Source organism: Scyliorhinus torazame, chromosome 1 (genome assembly GCF_047496885.1).
Source record: "Scyliorhinus torazame isolate Kashiwa2021f chromosome 1, sScyTor2.1, whole genome shotgun sequence".
Taxonomy (NCBI): Eukaryota; Metazoa; Chordata; class Chondrichthyes; order Carcharhiniformes; family Scyliorhinidae; genus Scyliorhinus; species Scyliorhinus torazame.
In genome coordinates, this window is record NC_092707.1 from 46,362,052 (window position 1) to 46,381,944 (window position 19,893).

General features: G+C 60.2%; 1 protein-coding gene across 1 annotated transcript in view; it reads left to right on the top strand.

The window, feature by feature from the left end:
- The first annotated feature begins 1,990 nt into the window (after nucleotides 1-1,990).
- LOC140401834 (proline dehydrogenase 1, mitochondrial-like) overlaps nucleotides 1,991-19,893 on the top strand; it is an 81,840-nt gene continuing 63,937 nt past the window's right edge. Inside the window, exons 1-2 of the mRNA XM_072489826.1 lie at nucleotides 1,991-2,375; nucleotides 12,123-12,331. Of these exons, the coding sequence (XP_072345927.1) occupies nucleotides 2,061-2,375; nucleotides 12,123-12,331 (524 nt within the window). The 5' untranslated portion in view covers nucleotides 1,991-2,060. The remainder of the gene's footprint in view (nucleotides 2,376-12,122; nucleotides 12,332-19,893) is intronic.

Below are 19,893 nucleotides of genomic sequence, written 5' to 3' on the forward strand. Positions count from 1 at the left end.
CAAATTACCCGGAGGTGATACGGTTGCACAATATCACATTGTCTGCAGTCATCCGTGCCTGTAAGGACACCTTTGCTCACGGTTATGTCGGACAATGGCCCCTGCTTCACAAGCCAGGAATGGTCCAACTTTGCCAGGCGGTACAATTTCGCCCATGTGACAGCCAGTCCCTTGTACCCCCAATCCAACGGCAAAGCGGAGAAGGGAGTCCATAAAGTCAAACGGCTCCTCTGCAAGGCTGCCGATGCAGGGTCCGATTTCTACCTCGCCTTGCTGGCCTATCGCTCCACCCCACTGTCCACTGGCCTGTCGCCAGCCCAATTGCTCATGGGTCGTAACCTGAGGATGATGGTGCCGTCCATTCATGTCCCAGACCTCGACTACGTTCCAGTCCTTCAGCGGATGCAGCTGTCTTGTGCACAGCATAAGGCGGCTCATGACTCCCGTGCAGCTGATCTCCCTGCTCTGGCTCCAGATGATAACGTCCGCATCCATCTTCCGGATGGTGGCTGGTCTGCAACCGCTGTTGTCCTTCGGCAGGTGGACCCCTGCTCGTTCCTGGCTCGTCTACCGGATGGCTCCATTCTGCGCCGCAATCGACGCGCCCTTCGTCTCGTTCCACCCTCGCTACGTGATCCTCCACTGTCGCCTCACCCTCCTGCTGACCCTGCCATGGACTATGCAGAGAACCCTGTCACTCTGCATCCTCCTCACTCTGACGCAGTCCAGCCCGCTCCTCAGCCGGCGGCTCCCGACCCACCCTTGAGGCGGTCAACCAGAATTCGTCGCCCACCTCAGAGACTTAATTTGTGAACATTGTAGATTTATAGACTTTCTGAATTGTTCTGTTCTTCGGTTTGATCGTTTACATGGTTTGCATATAGTGTTCATCTCGTAATTCTTGTTGCATACTGTTTTTCTGCACCAGGGATCTTCCCATGTACTTAGCTTAGTTCTCATGTCCATAGTCCTGTAAATATGTCTTTCGCACACACGTAGTTCGGGACATTCTCACCACACACTATTTATTGCCACGCATGTACATTCTTTTATAAAAGGGGGATGTCATAATATACACCAGTATATCATGGTGCAGATACACACACTGATGGACACACAGTGGGACCAATCAACACACACAACACCGCAGCCAATCACCAGTTAGAGCACACGCACCATAAAGTCAGGGGGCATCAGAGTTCCCGCTCATTCGAGCTGCAGCTTCCAAGTAGGGCAGAGCTCACAGCCTGCAGCACAGACATTCACCATGTGCTGGGTGCATCGACAGGTTAGGACAAGGCAAAGGTCTTTAGTTAAAGCTAGTATTGTGTCAACCCACAGTGAGAGTATGTTAAACTGTTAATGACTCAATAAAATAGTGTTGCACTATTTCAAGTGTTGGTGACCTCTATGTGTTCCACGAATCCAGAGCGCCCAACACAACAGGGGGGGGGGGGGTGGAGGTAACTTCCAGAAACAATAATGCAGCTCAAAGTTAATCGGGGGAATTGCAAGTCCTTGCTCAGTCTATTCTCAGGTGTCTCTGGCGCGGGAGCATGACATGACTGCCAGCATGCTCGAGGCATTCTGTGGAATTGGCACTGGCAGCAACATTATGGTTTGAAAATGAAGAAAATGAAATGAAAATCGCTTATTGTCACAAGTAGGCTTCAAAGGAAGTTACTGTGAAAAGCCCCTAGTCGCCACATTCTGGCGCCTGTTCGGGGAGGCCGGTACGGGAATTGTACCCGTGCTGCTGGCCTGCTTTCAAAGCTAGCGATTTAGCCCTGTGCTAAACCGGGCAGTTTTGGTGGTTTGGTTTTCCTGCTAATTTGCAGTATATTGTTTGTGTTCCCTGGTGGCACAGTGGTTTGCACTATTGCCTTTACAGCGCCAGGGACCCGGGTTTGACGGGAGTGGGAGGGGACAGTCAGAGGATGGGCGGGGCCAGGCCGGCTCCTTTGTGAATGGAAACTTGGCGCCCTGGCACAGGATTGGGCAGCCTGACAAATGGTTACAGGTTGGCCCCTCCCGGGTGCAGGCGGGCCGGGAGGGAGCGTATGTTCCTCCGCAGTGGGAACAGGATCAGATTCCCTCTGCCCCCAGCCCAGATGGCGAGCCGTGTCCTCCGGCCGCGCCGCCTCTTCACCAGGCTCTGCTCCACCGCCGCCCCTTCCTCCCCCTCGAAGCATAAGACCTCCCCTCTCCTGCAGAGCGCCCGGCACCCGGCCGCTGCTCCCGCCGCCGCGCCTCTCATCCCCGATTTCAGCAACCACCGAGAAGCCTATCGCAGCAAGAGCAGCGCCGAGCTGGTGCGCAGCCTACTGGTGTTCCGCCTCTGCTCATACAGCGTGTTGGTAGACCGGCACAAGGAGGTGAGGAGGGAGGGTTGGAGGTGAAGGACGGAGGTGAGGAGGGAGGGACTGGAGAAGGGCGGGTGAGGGGAGGAGGTGAGGGGGGGGAGGGGAGGAGGTGAGGGGGGAGGGGGGAGGAGGTGAGGGGGGGGAGGTGAGGGGGGGGAGGGGAGGAGGTGAGGGGGAGGAGGTGAGGGAGGGGAGGAGGGAGGAGGTGAGGGAGGGGAGGAGGGACGAGGGACGGAGGGGAGGAGGGACGGAGGGGAGGGGAGGAGGGACGGAGGGGAGGGGAGGAGGGACGGAGGGGAGGGGAGGGGGGGAGGGGAGGAGGGGGGGAGGGGAGGGGAGGAGGGGAGGAGGGATGGAGGGGAGGGGAGGAGGGACGGAGGGGAGGGGAGGAGGGACGGAGGGGAGGGGAGGAGGGACGGAGGGGAGGGGAGGAGAGGAGGGGAGGGGAGGGGAGACGGAGGGGAGGGGAGGGGAGACGGAGGGGAGGGGAGGAGGGACGGAGGGGAGGGGAGGAGAGGAGGGACGGAGGGGAGGGGAGGAGAGGAGGGACGGAGGGGAGGGGAGGAGAGGAGGGACGGAGGGGAGGGGAGGAGAGGAGGGACGGAGAGGAGGGACGGAGGGGAGGGGAGGAGGGACGGAGGGGAGGGGAGGAGAGGAGGGACGGAGGGGAGGGGAGGAGGGACGGAGGGGAGGGGAGGAGAGGAGGGACGGAGGGGAGGGGAGGAGGGACGGAGAGGAGGGGAGGAGGGACGGAGGGGAGGGGAGGAGGGAGACGGAGGGGAGGAGGGACGGAGGGGAGGGGAGGAGGGAGACGGAGGGGGGGGGAGGGGAGGGGGAGACGGAGGGGGGGGGAGGGGAGGGGGAGACGGAGGGGGGGGGAGGGGAGGGGGAGACGGAGGGGGGGGGAGGGGAGGGGGAGACGGAGGGGGGGGAGGGGAGGGGGGGACGGAGGGGAGGGGAGGGGGAGACGGAGGGGAGGGGAGGGGGGAGGAGGGAGACGGAGGGGAGGGGGAGACGGAGGGGAGGGGAGGGGAGGGGGGGACGGAGGGGAGGGGAGGGGAGGGGGGGACGGAGGGGAGGGGAGGGGGGGACGGAGGGGAGGGGAGGGGGGGACGGAGGGGAGGGGAGGGGAGGGGGGGACGGAGGGGAGGGGAGGGGGGGACGGAGGGGAGGGGAGGGGGGGACGGAGGGGAGGGGAGGGGAGGGGGGGACGGAGGGGAGGGGAGGGGAGGGGGGGACGGAGGGGAGGGGAGGGGAGGGGGGGACGGAGGGGAGGGGAGGGGGGGACGGAGGGGAGGGGAGGGGAGGGGGGGACGGAGGGGAGGGGAGGGGAGGGGGGGACGGAGAGGGGAGGGGAGGGGAGGGGGGGACGGAGAGGGGAGGGGGGGACGGAGGGGAGGGGAGGGGAGGGGGGACGGAGGGGAGGGGGGGACGGAGGGGAGGGGAGGGGGGGACGGAGGGGAGGGGAGGGGGGACGGAGGGGAGGGGGGGACGGAGGGGAGGGGAGGGGGGGACGGAGGGGAGGGGAGGGGGGGACGGAGGGGAGGGGAGGGGGGGACGGAGGGGAGGGGAGGGGGGGACGGAGGGGAGGGGAGGGGGGGACGGAGGGGAGGGAGGGACGGAGGGGAGGGGCGGAAGGGAGGGGAGGGAGGGACGGAGGGGAGGGGAGGGAGGGACGGAGGGGAGGGGAGGGAGGGGGGGAGGGAGGGACGGAGCGGAGGGGAGGGAGGGACGGACGGAGGGGAGGGGAGGGAGGGAGGGACGGAGGGGAGGGGAGGGAGGGACGGAGGGGAGGGGAGGGGGGGACGGAGGGGAGGGGAGGGGAGGGGGGGACGGAGGGGAGGGAGGGACGGAGGGGAGGGGAGGGGGGGACGGAGGGGAGGGGAGGGGGGGACGGAGGGGAGGGAGGGACGGAGGGGAGGGGAGGGAGGGGCGGAAGGGAGGGACGGAGGGGAGGGGAGGGAGGGACGGAGGGGAGGGGAGGGAGGGACGGAGGGGAGGGGAGGGAGGGACGGAGGGGAGGGGAGGGACGGAGGGGAGGGGATGGAGGGACGGAGGGGAGGGGGGGATGGAGGGACGGAGGGGAGGGAGGGACGGAGCGGAGGGGAGGGAGGGACGGACGGAGGGGAGGGGAGGGACGGACGGAGGGGAGGGGAGGGAGGGACGGAGGGGAGGGGAGGGACGGAGGGGAGGGGAGGGAGGGACGGAGGGGAGGGGAGGGAGGGACGGAGGGGAGGGGAGGGAGGGAGGGGAGGGAGGGGCGGAAGGGAGGGACGGAGGGGAGGGAGGGACGGAGGGGAGGGGAGGGAGGGACGGAGGGGAGGGGAGGGGATGGAGGGACGGAGGGGGAGGGACGGAGGGGAGGGGAGGGAGGGACGGAGAGGGGAGGGGAGGAGAGGGGAGGGGAGGGGGGGAGGGAGGGGAGGGGAGGGGGGGACGGAGAGGGGACGGAGGGGAGGGGACGGGGGACGGAGGGGAGGGGACGGGGGACGGAGGGGAGGGGGGGACGGAGGGGAGGGGAGGGGGGGACGGAGGGGAGGGGAGGGGGGGACGGAGGGGAGGGGAGGGGAGGGGGGGACGGAGGGGAGGGAGGGACGGAGGGGAGGGGAGGGAGGGGCGGAAGGGAGGGACGGAGGGGAGGGGAGGGAGGGACGGAGGGGAGGGGAGGGAGGGACGGAGGGGAGGGGAGGGAGGGGGGGAGGGGATGGCGGGGGGGAGGGAGGGACGGAGCGGAGGGGAGGGAGGGACGGACGGAGGGGAGGGGAGGGAGGGACGGAGGGGAGGGGAGGGAGGGACGGACGGAGGGGAGGGGAGGGAGGGAGGGGAGGGGAGGGAGGGGCGGAAGGGAGGGACGGAGGGGAGGGAGGGACGGAGGGGAGGGGGGGACGGAGGGGAGGGGAGGGAGGGACGGAGGGGAGGGGAGGGGATGGAGGGACGGAGGGGAGGGGAGGGAGGGACGGAGGGGAGGGGAGGGAGGGACGGAGGGGAGGGGAGGGAGGGACGGAGGGGAGGGGAGGGAGGGACGGAGGGGAGGGAGGGACGGAGGGGAGGGGAGGGAGGGGAGGGGAGGGAGGGACGGAGGGGAGGGGAGGGACGGAGGGGAGGGGAGGGACGGAGGGGAGGGGAGGGACGGAGGGGAGGGGAGGGAGGGAGGGACGGAGGGGAGGGGAGGGAGGGAGGGACGGAGGGGAGGGACGGAGGGACGGAGGGGAGGGGAGGGAGGGACGGAGGGGAGGGGAGGGAGGGACGGAGGGGAGGGACGGAGGGGAGGAGGGGAGGGAGAGGAGGGGAGGGAGAGGAGGGAGGGGAGGGAGGGAGGGAGGGGGGACGGGACGGCAGGGGAGGGAGGGAGGGAGGGGGGACGGGAGGGGAGGGACGGAGGGGAGGGACGGGACGGAGGGGAGGGGAGGGGAGGGACGGAGGGGAGGGGAGGGACGGAGGGGAGGGGAGGGACGGAGGGGAGGGGAGGGACGGAGGGGAGGGGAGGGACGGAGGGGAGGGGAGGGACGGAGGGGAGGGAGGGACGGAGGGGAGGGAGGGACGGAGGGGAGGGGAGGGAGGGACGGAGGGGAGGGAGGGACGGAGGGGAGGGAGGGACGGGAGGGAGGGAGGGAGGGACGGAGGGGAGGGGAGGGGAGGAGGGGAGGGGAGGGGAGGGATGGAGGGGAGGGGAGGGGAGGGAGGGGAGGGGAGGAGGGGAGGGAGGGATGGAGGGGAGGGGACGGAGGGGCGGAAGGGAGGGACGGAGGGGAGGGGAGGGAGGGACGGAGGGGAGGGAGGGACGGAGGGGAGGGGAGGGAGGGACGGAGGGGAGGGGAGGGGGGGACGGAGGGGAGGGGAGGGGGGGACGGAGGGGAGGGAGGGACGGAGGGGAGGGGAGGGAGGGGCGGAAGGGAGGGACGGAGGGGAGGGGAGGGAGGGACGGAGGGGAGGGGAGGGAGGGACGGAGGGGAGGGAGGGGAGGGAGGGACGGAGCGGAGGGGAGGGAGGGACGGACGGAGGGGAGGGGAGGGAGGGACGGAGGGGAGGGGAGGGAGGGACGGAGGGGAGGGGAGGGGGGGACGGAGGGGAGGGGAGGGGAGGGGGGGACGGAGGGGAGGGAGGGACGGAGGGGAGGGGAGGGGGGGACGGAGGGGAGGGGAGGGGGGGACGGAGGGGAGGGGAGGGGAGGGGGGGACGGAGGGGAGGGAGGGACGGAGGGGAGGGGAGGGAGGGGCGGAAGGGAGGGACGGAGGGGAGGGGAGGGAGGGACGGAGGGGAGGGGAGGGAGGGACGGAGGGGAGGGGAGGGAGGGGGGGAGGGGATGGAGGGACGGAGGGGAGGGAGGGACGGAGCGGAGGGGAGGGAGGGACGGAGCGGAGGGGAGGGAGGGACGGACGGGAGGGAGGGACGGAGGGGAGGGGAGGGAGGGGCGGAAGGGAGGGACGGAGGGGAGGGGAGGGGATGGAGGGACGGAGGGGAGGGGAGGGAGGGACGGAGAGGGGAGGGGAGGGGAGGGGGGGACGGAGAGGGGAGGGGAGGGGGGGACGGAGGGGAGGGGAGGGGAGGGGGGGACGGAGGGGAGGGGAGGGGGGGACGGAGGGGAGGGGAGGGGGGGACGGAGGGGAGGGGAGGGGGGGACGGAGGGGAGGGGAGGGGAGGGGGGGACGGAGGGGAGGGAGGGACGGAGGGGAGGGGAGGGAGGGGCGGAAGGGAGGGACGGAGGGGAGGGGAGGGAGGGACGGAGGGGAGGGGAGGGAGGGACGGAGGGGAGGGGAGGGAGGGGGGGAGGGGACGGAGGGACGGAGGGGAGGGAGGGACGGAGCGGAGGGGAGGGAGGGACGGACGGAGGGGAGGGGAGGGAGGGACGGACGGAGGGGAGGGGAGGGAGGGACGGAGGGGAGGGGAGGGAGGGACGGACGGAGGGGAGGGGAGGGAGGGAGGGGAGGGGAGGGAGGGGCGGAAGGGAGGGACGGAGGGGAGGGAGGGACGGAGGGGAGGGGAGGGAGGGACGGAGGGGAGGGGAGGGGATGGAGGGACGGAGGGGAGGGGAGGGGAGGGAGGGACGGAGGGGAGGGGAGGGAGGGACGGAGGGGAGGGGAGGGAGGGGGAGGGAGGGACGGAGGGGAGGGGAGGGACGGAGGGGAGGGGAGGGAGGGAGGGACGGAGGGGAGGGGAGGGAGGGACGGAGGGGAGGGAGGGAGGGACGGAGGGACGGAGGGGAGGGGAGGGAGGGACGGAGGGGAGGGGAGGGAGGGACGGAGGGGAGGGACGGAGGGGAGGAGGGGAGGGAGGGGAGAGAGGGAGGGGGGACGGGACGGCACGGCAGGGGAGGGAGGGAGGGAGGGGGGACGGGAGGGGAGGGACGGAGGGGAGGGACGGACGGAGGGGAGGGGAGGGAGGGAGGGGAGGGGAGGGAGGGGCGGAAGGGAGGGACGGAGGGGAGGGAGGGACGGAGGGGAGGGGAGGGAGGGACGGAGGGGAGGGGAGGGAGGGACGGAGGGACGGAGGGGAGGGGAGGGGAGGGAGGGACGGAGGGGAGGGGAGGGAGGGACGGAGGGGAGGGGAGGGAGGGGGAGGGAGGGACGGAGGGGAGGGGAGGGACGGAGGGGAGGGGAGGGGAGGGAGGGACGGAGGGGAGGGGAGGGAGGGACGGAGGGGAGGGAGGGAGGGACGGAGGGAGGGAGGGACGGAGGGGAGGGGAGGGAGGGACGGAGGGGAGGGAGGGAGGGACGGAGGGACGGAGGGGAGGGGAGGGAGGGACGGAGGGGAGGGGAGGGAGGGACGGAGGGGAGGGACGGAGGGGAGGAGGGGAGGGAGAGGAGGGAGGGGAGGGAGGGAGGGGGGACGGGACGGCAGGGGAGGGAGGGAGGGAGGGAGGGGGGACGGGAGGGGAGGGACGGAGGGGAGGGACGGGACGGAGGGGAGGGACGGGACGGGAGGGGAGGGACGGAGGGGAGGGACGGGACGGAGGGGAGGGGAGGGACGGAGGGGAGGGGAGGGGAGGGACGGAGGGGAGGGGAGGGACGGAGGGGAGGGGAGGGACGGAGGGGAGGGGAGGGACGGAGGGGAGGGACGGAGGGGAGGGGAGGGGAGGGACGGAGGGGAGGGGAGGGGAGGGACGGAGGGGAGGGGAGGGGAGGGACGGAGGGGAGGGAGGGACGGAGGGGAGGGGAGGGAGGGACGGAGGGGAGGGAGGGAGGGGAGGGAGGGAGGGGAGGGAGGGAGGGAGGGAGGGAGGGACGGAGGGGAGGGGAGGGGAGGGAGGGAGGGGAGGGGAGGGAGGGAGGGGAGGGAGGGATGGAGGGGAGGGGAGGGAGGGGAGGGGAGGGAGGGACGGAGGGGAGGGAGGGACGGAGGGGAGGGGAGGGAGGGGGGACGGGACGGGAGGGGAGGGAGGGAGGGGGGACGGGACGGGAGGGGAGGGACGGAGGGGAGGGACGGAGGGGAGGGGAGGGACGGAGGGGAGGGGAGGGACGGAGGGGAGGGGAGGGGAGGGACGGAGGGGAGGGACGGACGGAGGGGAGGGGAGGGACGGACGGAGGGGAGGGGAGGGAGGGACGGAGGGGAGGGGAGGGGAGGGAGGGACGGAGGGGAGGGAGGGAGGGACGGAGGGGAGGGAGGGAGGGACGGAGGGGAGGGAGGGACGGAGGGGAGGGGAGGGAGGGACGGAGGGGAGGGGAGGGAGGGACGGAGGGGAGGGGAGGGAGGGACGGAGGGGAGGGGAGGGAGGGACGGAGGGGAGGAGAGGGAGGGACGGAGGGGAGGGAGGGGAGGGGAGGGAGGGAGGGACGGAGGGGAGGGAGGGAGGGGAGGGAGGGAGGGGAGGGGAGGGAGGGGAGGGAGGGATGGAGGGGAGGGAGGGACGGAGGGGAGGGGAGGGACGGAGGGGAGGGGAGGGGAGGGACGGAGGGACGGAGGGGAAGGAGGGGAGGGAGGGACGGACGGAGGGAGGGGAGGGGAGGGAGGGAGGGACGGAGGGGAGGGGAGGGAGGGGAGGGAGGGACGGAGGGGAGGGGAGGGAGGGAGGGACGGAGGGGAGGGGACGGAGGTGAGGGAGGGACGGAGGTGAGGGAGGGACGGAGGTGAGGGAGGGACGGGGGTGAGGGAGGGACGGGGGGGTGAGGGAGGGACGGGGGGTGAGGGGGGGGACGGTGGGGGAGGGGGGGGGGGAGGGAGGGGAGGAGGTGAGGAGGGGAGGGAGGGGAGGAGGTGAGGGGAGGAGGGACGGAGGGGAGGGGAGGAGGGACGGAGGGGAGGGGGTGAGGGGAGGAGGCGAGGGAGGGACAGAGGGGATGAGGCGAGGGAGGAAGGGAGGGAGGTGGGGAGAGAGGGAGGGACGGAGAGGGAGGGAGGGGAGATGAGGGTGATGTTCACGCGGAGGTGAGGGAGGGACGGAGGTGAGGGAGGGACGGGGGTGAGGGAGGGACGGGGGGTGAGGGAGAGGAGGGGGGGGGGGGGGTGAGGGGGGGGAGGAGGGACGGAGGGGAGGGGAGGAGGGACGGAGGGGAGGGGAGGAGGCGAGGGAGGGACAGAGGGGAGGAGGCGAGGGAGGAAGGGAGGGAGGTGGGGAGAGAGGGAAGGACGGAGGTGAGGAGGGAGGGAGAGGGAGGGAGGGGAGATGAGGGTGATGTTCATGTGCTTCAAATGTGTCGATGTTGTGATTCAGCAAGTGTAAAAGTGAATCTCTGGAGTCGCAGAGTTTACAATCTGGAGGACACATTGGGGGGGGGGGGGGCGGGGCTGGAAAGAGCCTGCTCTGCGGTTCGTACATTCACTGTTACTGATTCTTGCCTATTTTTGCTCTTTCGAAGAAACGTTGCTGGTTTCCTGGAAGGAGCTCCCTCCCCCTCTCCGGGTGGGCTCAGCTCTGTGACTGGTGCAAACTCTCACACCCACATTCCTTTGCTCATATTACAAACCATCCAGAGAAAACCAGTGCCCTCAAACACACGGCCCTTCCTTCACTCTTAACACTGCATCATCGGCCTTCTCGTTGAAACCGGCAGTTTTCTTCGGGAATGTAATGCAAAAAGTTTCGAAGTTATAACCTTTGTCAGAATTAATCCCTCTCTTCTGAAAGGTCAAAGCTCTTAAATTCTGTAAGCTAAGAAGAAGAACTGAAAGCGGTGACTCCGATTAGTTTGGCACAGATTGTGGTGGAGGAAAGCAGTGGTTTACTTCCCAGATTCCTGCTTCTCCTTGTCAGTACCTGTTTGTGATTCCCTGCTGCTTTCAGTCAGTTAAATAGTTTATTCTGCTGGCATTCCTGGGCATTCCCATTCAGCGATTGCCAGTCCCGCTGGCGTTGCAAAGTAATATTGCCACAGTCCCAGATGACCATAGGCTGCTTTGCCTTTTGAGGGGGAGAGCTGACTGTTGGAGATTTAACCTGAGGATCACCACACCTCGTGGAGGGGCCTTCATGAACAGCCTCAGCCTGTACAGGAATTGAACCCGTGCTGTTGGCCTCTCTCTGTTTCACGAACGAGCTGTCCAGCCAACTGAGCTAAACCGTCTCCCGCACTTGCGTTGGCTCCTAACTGGCAGTGCCAGTGTGCCGAGGTGGCACCAGCACTGACAGCAACTCAGGCTGCAAGGGGGACAGGCCCATAGACAATAGAACAGCCTGGGGAGATGTGCATTGGGGTCAGTGACATTGGCAGGGTTGCACAGGCTTGCATACATTGGCTTGGACAAGGACGACAGGGAAACGGCAGTGGCACGGGGTGGGGTGGGGGCAGTGTTGCTGAGGACTACAGGGAAACAAGTAGCGCAGTGACACTGGGATTGGATTTTGTTTATTGTCACATGTACCGAGGCGAGCAGCTGAACAGATCATTAAGTACATGAAAAAGAAAATGCATAATAGGGCAACACAAGGTACACCATGTAACTACATAAACACCGGCATTGGGTGAAGCATACAGGGATGTAGTGTTAATGAGGTCAGTCCATAAGAGGGTCGTTTAGGAGTCTGATTGGGGAAGTAGCTGGAAGATGGTCAGTGGTGTGTTGCAGACCCATGGACAGCGACAGAGTCTGCATATCCTGGCAGCATGGTGGCACAGTAGTTAGCACTGCTGCATCACAGCACCAGGCACCCGGGTTCAGTTCCAGCCTTGGGTGACTGTGGAGTTTGCACCTCCTTCCCCCTGTCTGTGGGTTTCCTCCAGGTGCTCCCATTAACTCCCATTATCCAAAGATGCGCAGGTTAGGTGGATTGGCGATGATCAATGCGCAGGGTTGTGGGGGATTGGGCCTCGGTAAAATTCGTTTTCAGAGGATTGGTGCAGACCTGATGGGCCAAATGGCCTACTTTTGGACTGTAGGGATTCTGTGGATACGTGGAACTGGACAAACAGCCTTCTGGTAATTTCAGAATCCTACTCATTCACATCAGCCAGGCTTCCTCACTGAGCATGCTATATGAAATGAAATGAAAATCGCTTATTGTCACAAGTAGGCTTCAAATGAAGTTACTGTGAAAAGCCCCTAGTCGCCACATTCCACGCCTGTTCGGGGAGGCTGTTACGGGAATCGAACCGTGCTGCTGGCCTGCCTTGGTCTGCTTTCAAAGCCAGCGATTTAGCCCTGTGCTAAACAGCCCCTATGATGTCTCTTTTGCGTTTCCATAGTTGCTGTGAAACAAATTTATGCTGGGGTTCGAGGTATGTTCGATACGATGGGGAGTGTTCTCTGTATTGCCGAATGTTTGTTTGGAAAGTGAAACGTGTAGTCATTTGTTGTTCAGTGAAGTCTATTGGGTTACTCTTGCAGCTCATCAATCTGAGTAGGGTGGTGCTGGGGAAATGGCTCTTCGAGAAGATCATGAGGATGACCTTCTATGGACAGTTTGTGGCTGGAGTGGACCAAGATGACATCAAGCCCTTGATCCGGCATAATAGTTCATTTGGAGTGGGCTCCATCCTGGACTACAGCGTTGAAGAAGACCTGACTCAAGAGGAAGCAGAGAAAAAAGAAATGGAGTAAGTTTGTTTCAAATTACATTTGACCTAATGAGGAAAAGGGCACCAGAACAGGACTATTTTTAAGACCCCCTGGACTAGTGCGTGGTCCCTACTTGACCCGGAGTCTCAACACAATTGAAATGAGCAAATATTTCTTCAATTACACGGTGGCACAGTGGCTAGCACTGCTGTCTCGCAGCTCCAGGGTCCCAGGTTCAATTCCGGCCTCGGGTGACTGTGTGGAGTTTGCACTTTCTCCCAGTGTCTGTGTGAATTTCCTCCGGGTGTTCCAATTTTCTCCCACAGTCCAAAGAAGTGCAGGTTAGGTGGATTGGCCAATTGCCCCATAGTGTCCAAAAGGTTAGGTGGTGTTGCTGGGTTATGGGATAGGGTGGAGGCGTGGGCTTGGGTAGGTGTTCTTTCTAAGGGCTGGTGCAGATTCGGATGGGCCGAATGGCCTCCACCGTAGATTCTATGAAAATATCTGCAGTTTCTAGTCTTTGGCTGCCAATAACTACAGTTACCAGGTTTGTAAATTTAAAGACAATTATTTTTTCTTAGGAACTATAATTAAATATGCTGAATACGGGGTTAAAGGCAGGATTCTTGGAAGTGTGGAGGAACAGACGGATCTTGGGGTCCACGTCCATAGATCCCTCAAAGTTGCCACCCAGGTTGATACTGTTGTTAAGAAGGCGTATGGAGTGTTAGCTTTCATTAACAGGGGGATTGAGTTTAAGAGCCGCAAGGTTTTGCTGCAGCTTTCAAACCCTGGTTAGACCGCACTTGGAATATTGTGTCCAGTTCTGGTCGCTTCGTTATAGGAAGGATGTGGGTGCTTTGGAGAGGGTGCGGAGGAGATTTACCAGGATGCTGCCTGGACTGGAGGGCATGTGTTATGAAGAAAGGTTGAGGGAGTTAGGACTTTTCTCACTGGAGTGAAGAAGGGATAGAGGTGTACAAGGTGATGAGAGGCATGGATAGAGTGGATGGTCAGAGACTTTTCCCCAGGGCGGAAATGGCTGTCACAAGGGGACATAATCTTAAGGTGATTGGAGGAGATGTCAGAGGTAGGTTCTTTACACAGAGAGTGGTGGGTGTGTGGAATTCTCTACTAGCAGAGGTGGTGGAGTCAGAGTCATTAGGGACATTTAAGCGACTCTTGGATGGGCACATGGACAGCAGTAAATTGAAGGGGTGTAGGTTAAATTGATCATAGATTAGAATATATGGTCGGCACAACATCGTGGGCCGAAGGACCTGTATTGTGCTGCGCTGTTCTGTGCTCTATATAACTGGTTAACTATTATCCAACTCTGAACCCCTCTTTACCTTGCCCCACCCTATAAGAAAACGATAGACACTCACAGCTACTCCTTTCAGCGTCCAGGATCTGGCTCTCACTGCCTGCGTCCTTTAAAAACCACCCCACTCGGATAGGACCCAATCGCCTGCTGTTGCCGGGCTGAATACAGCCTTTTGCCAATTCATTGGCCACCCGCCAGCCAATCGAACCGAATCCCTCCGATCGATCTCTGTTCAAAAGTTATGGGCGGGATTTAATGGAAAAGTTTCATTTTAGGCGGGTTTGGCTGGGAGTTTCACCCTGACTCAGTCGGCGCGTTCCCCACCCCTATCTAACCACACTTAGTCAATTTTGTGGGCCCTGGGAGTTCATCTCCGGGCTAGCCTACACGTAGAATTATTTTCATCACTGCGGAGCTGAACCTGTTAGCCAGACTGGCTTCTCTGAAATAGATCCACCGGCAATGTCGCCTATGAAATAGGGCCACCGGCAATGTCGCCTCTGAAATAGGGCCACCGGCAATGTCTCCTCTGAAATAGGGCCACCGGCAATGTCGCCTCTGAAATAGGGCCACCGGCAATGTCTCCTCTGAAATAGGGCCACCGGCAATGTCTCCTCTGAAATAGGGCCACCGGCAATGTCTCCTCTGAAATAGGGCCACCGGCAATGTCTCCTCTGAAATAGGGCCACCGGCAATGTCGCCTCTGAAATAGGGCCACAGGCCATGTCTCCTCTGAAATAGGGCCACCGGCAATGTCTCCTCTGAAATAGGGCCACTGGCAATGTCGCCTCTGAAATAGGGCCACCGGCAATGTCTCCTCTGAAATAGGGCCACAGGCCATGTCTCCTCTGAAATAGGGCCACCGGCAATGTCTCCTCTGAAATAGGGACACCGGCAATGTCGCCTCTGAAATAGGGCCACCGGCAATGTCTCCTCTGAAATAGGGCCACCGGCAATGTCTCCTCTGAAATAGGGACACCGGCAATGTCGCCTCTGAAATAGGGCCACCGGCAATGTCTCCTCTGAAATAGGGACACCGGCAATGTCGCCTCTGAAATAGGGCCACCGGCAATGTCTCCTCTGAAATAGGGCCACCGGCAATGTCTCCTCTGAAATAGGGCCACCGGCAATGTCTCCTCTGAAATAGGGCCACCGGCAATGTCTCCTCTGAAATAGGGCCACCGGCAATGTCTCCTCTGAAATAGGGCCACCGGCAATGTCTCCTCTGAAATAGGGCCACCGGCAATGTCTCCTCTGAAATAGGGCCACCGGCAATGTCGCCTCTGAAATAGGGCCACCGGCAATGTCTCCTCTGAAATAGGGCCACAGGCCATGTCTCCTCTGAAATAGGGCCACCGGCAATGTCTCCTCTGAAATAGGGCCACCGGCAATGTCTCCTCTGAAATAGGGACACCGGCCATGTCGCCTCTGAAATAGGGCCACCGGCCATGTCTCCTCTGAAATAGGGACACCGGCAATGTCGCCTCTGAAATAGGGCCACCGGCAATGTCTCCTCTGAAATAGGGACACCGGCAATGTCGCCTCTGAAATAGGGCCATCAGCAATGTCGCCTCTGAAATAGGGCCACCGGCAATGTCTCCTCTGAAATAGGGCCACCGGCAATGTCTCCTCTGAAATAGGGCCACCGGCCATGTCGCCTCTGAAATAGGTGCCAGGGGGAGAGCCAAGGTGTCCCTGACCACCCAGGGGTCTCCAATGACCTGGGAATCCTCCCAGATGCCGTGATGCCTGGCCCATGTTTCTGTGGACCAGTACTAATCCGTGCCCGCGTGACCTCTCCCTGGGAGCTGGTTCGATCACGGGATGCCGTTAGAAGGGGCTTCCATGTAGCTAATGAGATGGACATGTGTGCCGTGTCCAAGCGGGATCCAGATCCTGCCAACAGGAGCGGGCCGCTTGGGTTGCAAACCGCTTGCCGCCAGGTGCAGTTCCTGATTTGGGCCTCTCCCGTGATCTAAACGGCCCCACACAGATATATGAATGGTGCAATGCAGCCGTTAAATCGCGCCCCAAATCTCCAATGCAATGTACTATTTAGCAACTTTTGAGTTCCTCACCTCTGCTCGACTTAAGATGTATGTCCATTAAATATCCATGGATCAAAAATGCTAATGACAACATAAAAGAAATGGGAAGTAAGGGAATCAACAGGTGGAATCAACAGCTATACATTAGAGAAATTCTTTATCATGTCTCTCTGACAATGCTATGATAGCCTCTCAAAAGATTGTTCTTTTCGGACCATTTAAACTTGTTACATGTCGAGGCTCAATTCCAATTATTTTGAGTTTTTCAACGGAGCAATCCTTAAAGATGATGTGCACTTTGTGTCGGACTCACTCTTCCTGATGATCGTCACGTTGAATTCCTGGGAAGAAAACATTTTGAAAATGTGTTCCTAAACGTAATTGAGTGATATTTTTGGACATTTGTCTTGCCTTAATACCATTTCATTCCGAGTAGTTACAATTCACACACAACAGGGATGTAGAGGAAAGGATGGCGAGGATGATTCTGGATAAGAGCGAAAGTAACAGGGTAGTTATTATGGGAGACTTTAACTTTCCAAATATTGACTGGAAAATATATAGTTCGAGTACATTAGATGGGTCGTTTTTTGTACAGTGTGTGCAGGAGGGTTTCCTGACACAATATGTTGACAGGCCAACAAGAGGCGAGACCACGTTGGATTTGGTTTTGGGTAATGACCCAGGCCAGGTGTTGGATTTGGAGGTAGGAGAGCACTTTGGGGACAGTGACCACAATTCGGTGACGTTTACGTTAATGATGGAAAGGGATAAGTATACACCGCAGGGCAAGAGTTATAGCTGGGGGAAGGGCAATTATGATGCCATTAGACGTGACTTGGGGGGGATAAGGTGGAGAAGTAGGCTGCAAGTGTTGGGCACACTGGATAAGTGGAGCTTGTTCAAGGATCAGCTACTGCGTGTTCTTGATAAGTATGTACCGGTCAGGCAGGGAGGAAGGCGTCGAGCGAGGGAACCATGGTTTACCAAAGAAGTGGAATCGCTTGTTAAGAGGAAGAAGGAGGCCTATGTGAAGATGAGGTGTGAAGTTTCAGTTGGGGCGATGGATAGTTACAAGGTAGCGAGGAAGGATCTAAAGAGAGAGCTAAGACGAGCAAGGAGGGGACATGAGAAGTATTTGGCAAGTAGGATCAAGGAAAACCCAAAAGCTTTCTATAGGTATGTCAGGAATAAGCGAATGACTAGGGAAAGAGTAGGACCAGTCAAGGACAGGGATGGGAAGTTGTGTGTGGAGTCTGAAGAGATAGGCGAGATACTAAATGAATATTTTTCGTCAGTATTCACTCAGGAAAAAGATAATGTTGTGGAGGAGAATGCTGAGACCCAGGCTAATAGAATAGATGGCATTGAGGTACGTAGGGAAGAGGTGTTGGCAATTCTGGACAGGCTGAAAATAGATAAGTCCCCGGGTCCTGATGGGATTTATCCTCGGATTCTCTGGGAGGCCAGGGAAGAGATTGCTGGACCTTTGGCTTTGATTTTTATGTCATCATTGGCTACAGGAATAGTGCCAGAGGACTGGAGGATAGCAAATGTGGTCCCTTTGTTCAAAAAGGGGAGCAGAGACAACCCTGGCAACTATAGACCGGTGAGCCTCACGTCTGTAGTGCGTAAAGTCTTGGAGGGGATTATAAGAGACCAGATTTAATATCATCTAGATAGGAATGATATGATCAGGGATAGTCAGCATGACTTTGTGAAGGGTAGGTCATGCCTCACAAACCTTATCGAGTTCTTTGAGAAGGTGACTGAACAGGTAGACGAGGGTAGAGCAGTTGATGTGGTGTATATGGATTTCAGCAAAGCGTTTGATAAGGTTCCCCACGGTAGGCTATTGAAGAAAATACGGAGGCTGGGGATTGAGGGTGATTTAGAGATGTGGATCAGAAATTGGCTAGCTGAAAGAAGACAGAGGGTGGTGGTTGATGGGAAATGTTCAGAATGGAGTTCAGTTACAAGTGGAGTACCACAAGGATCTGTTCTGGGGCTGTTGCTGTTTGTCATTTTTATCAATGACCTAGAGGAAGGTGCAGAAGGGTGGGTGAGTAAATTTTGCAGACGATACTAAAGTCGGTGGTGTTGTCGATAGTGTGGAAGGATGTAGCGGGTTACAGAGGGATATAGATAAGCTGCAGAGCTGGGCTGAGAGGTGGCAAATGGAGTTTAATGTAGAGAAGTGTGAGGTGATTCACTTTGGAAGGAATAACAGGAATGCGGAATATTTGGCTAATGGTAAAGTTCTTGGAAGTGTGGATGAGCAGAGGGATCTAGGTGTCCATGTACATAGATCCCTGAAAGTTGCCACCCAGGTTGATAGGTTTGTGAAGAAGGCCTATGGAGTGTTGGCCTTTATTGGTAGAGGGATTGAGTTCCGGAGTCAGGAGGTCATGTTGCAGCTGTACAGAACTCTGGTACGGCCGCATTTGGAGTATTGCGTACAGTTCTGGTCACCGCATTATAGGAAGGACGTGGAGGCTTTGGAGCGGGTGCAGAGGAGATTTACCAGGATGTTGCCTGGTATGGAGGGAAAATCTTATGAGGAAAGGCTGATGGACTTGAGGTTGTTTTCATTGGAGAGAAGAAGGTTAAGAGGAGACTTAATAGAGGCATACAAAATGATCAGGGGGTTGGATAGGGTGAACAGTGAGAGCCTTCTCCCGCGGATGGAAATGGCTGGCACGAGGGGACATAGCTTTAAACTGAGGGGGTAATAGATATAGGACCGAGGTCAGAGGTAGGTTCTTTACGCAAAGTGTAGTGAGGCCGTGGAATGCCCTACCTGCAACAGTAGTGAACTCGCCAACATTGAGGGCATTTAAAAGTTTATTGGATAAACATATGGATGATAATGGCATAGTGTAGGTTAGATGGCTTTTGTTTTGGTGCAACATCGTGGGCCGAAGGGCCTGTACTGCGCTGTATCGTTCTATGTAACCCATTCATTGTCCCAACAGCAAGTACCTGTCCTTTTAACCTTCAATCCGAAGTGATACGATAGCTGATATTTTTGCATAATGTTCTTTGTGGTGGCTCAGTAATATATAGTGCATAGCAAATATAACCTTTCAAACTCGTGTCCTTGCGCTGTGTTTCAGCACTTGGTGAGCTTGTTGATAACCAGCATTGAATGGAAATTTACAGTGAGCAGCTGATAGCCACAGCCGTATCCTGTTGCATCGTTGCTGATGAAGTTTCAAAATAGGACTCGGATTGTGTACAAGTCTCATGTTCCATTCCGCAATACATTAGGCAAAGTTAAATACCATTTACTGTACTTTAGCTATCTGTTTGATTAGTAATTAAACTGGTCAAATAATGAGACTTGAGACTGTGGTATGTACTCACCATTTAAAATTCTCTGTGCTGTTTACATGGTAACTCGGTCCAAATATATTCTATCCCAGGTTCATTTAAACCAGATCTATCCTAGATTATGGCCACATGGCGCATGTTGTCAAGCCGCAGAGGGCACATGTAAGCAATATTTCACCTGGTAATGAGAGGTGGGAGAAGCAGGGAGGGAGGACCTCCTTGTAAGCTTGCTCCTGGGCCTGGCTGAGCTGACCATTTTTTTATAGGTCCAGGCAGTGGGCAGTTGAGGGAGCTGTCTGATCCGGCTGTCTGCCCCTCTACCGTGCGTACATTCACGGCTGCGTGGCCTTGGAAAGGGAGCATGCAGTGTCCACTGGCATGCTTCAGGCCTTCTGTGACCAGTGGGGGCTGGGGTGCATCACACTCGGGAATACTACTTTGATTTAATTAGTTTCCTTTGAGATTTTGTTTTGGTTATGGTGCCCCAGCAGGGGCAATGACCCCCTCGTTTGATGCTTATCGTTTTGACCATTTGCTAAATTTAAAAGAGTCTAAGCAATATTTGCAATGAGGAGATGCGGAGTTCCTGTTCAGCTTAACGGTGGAACTTCACTGTCATTTCATTTGTTCTCTTTGCCGCCCAGCAGCAGACCAAATTACCAGTCTGGCTGGCATTCAAAAGGAATATGGGGAACAGGAGACTCTTGGGAATGAGCCCTGGCAATCAGGGGAGTGGAAAGGCGACAACAGCAGCAGATGGGGAGAGAGTTGGAGGGGGTGCTGCTGGTAGCCACTGGGGTGAAGGAGGATGAATGGATTCTTGAGAGGCCTCGGGAAGCACTCCTCCGTCCACCCACCAGGAAAGCTGTAAAAGATTGATGGGTTTCACACT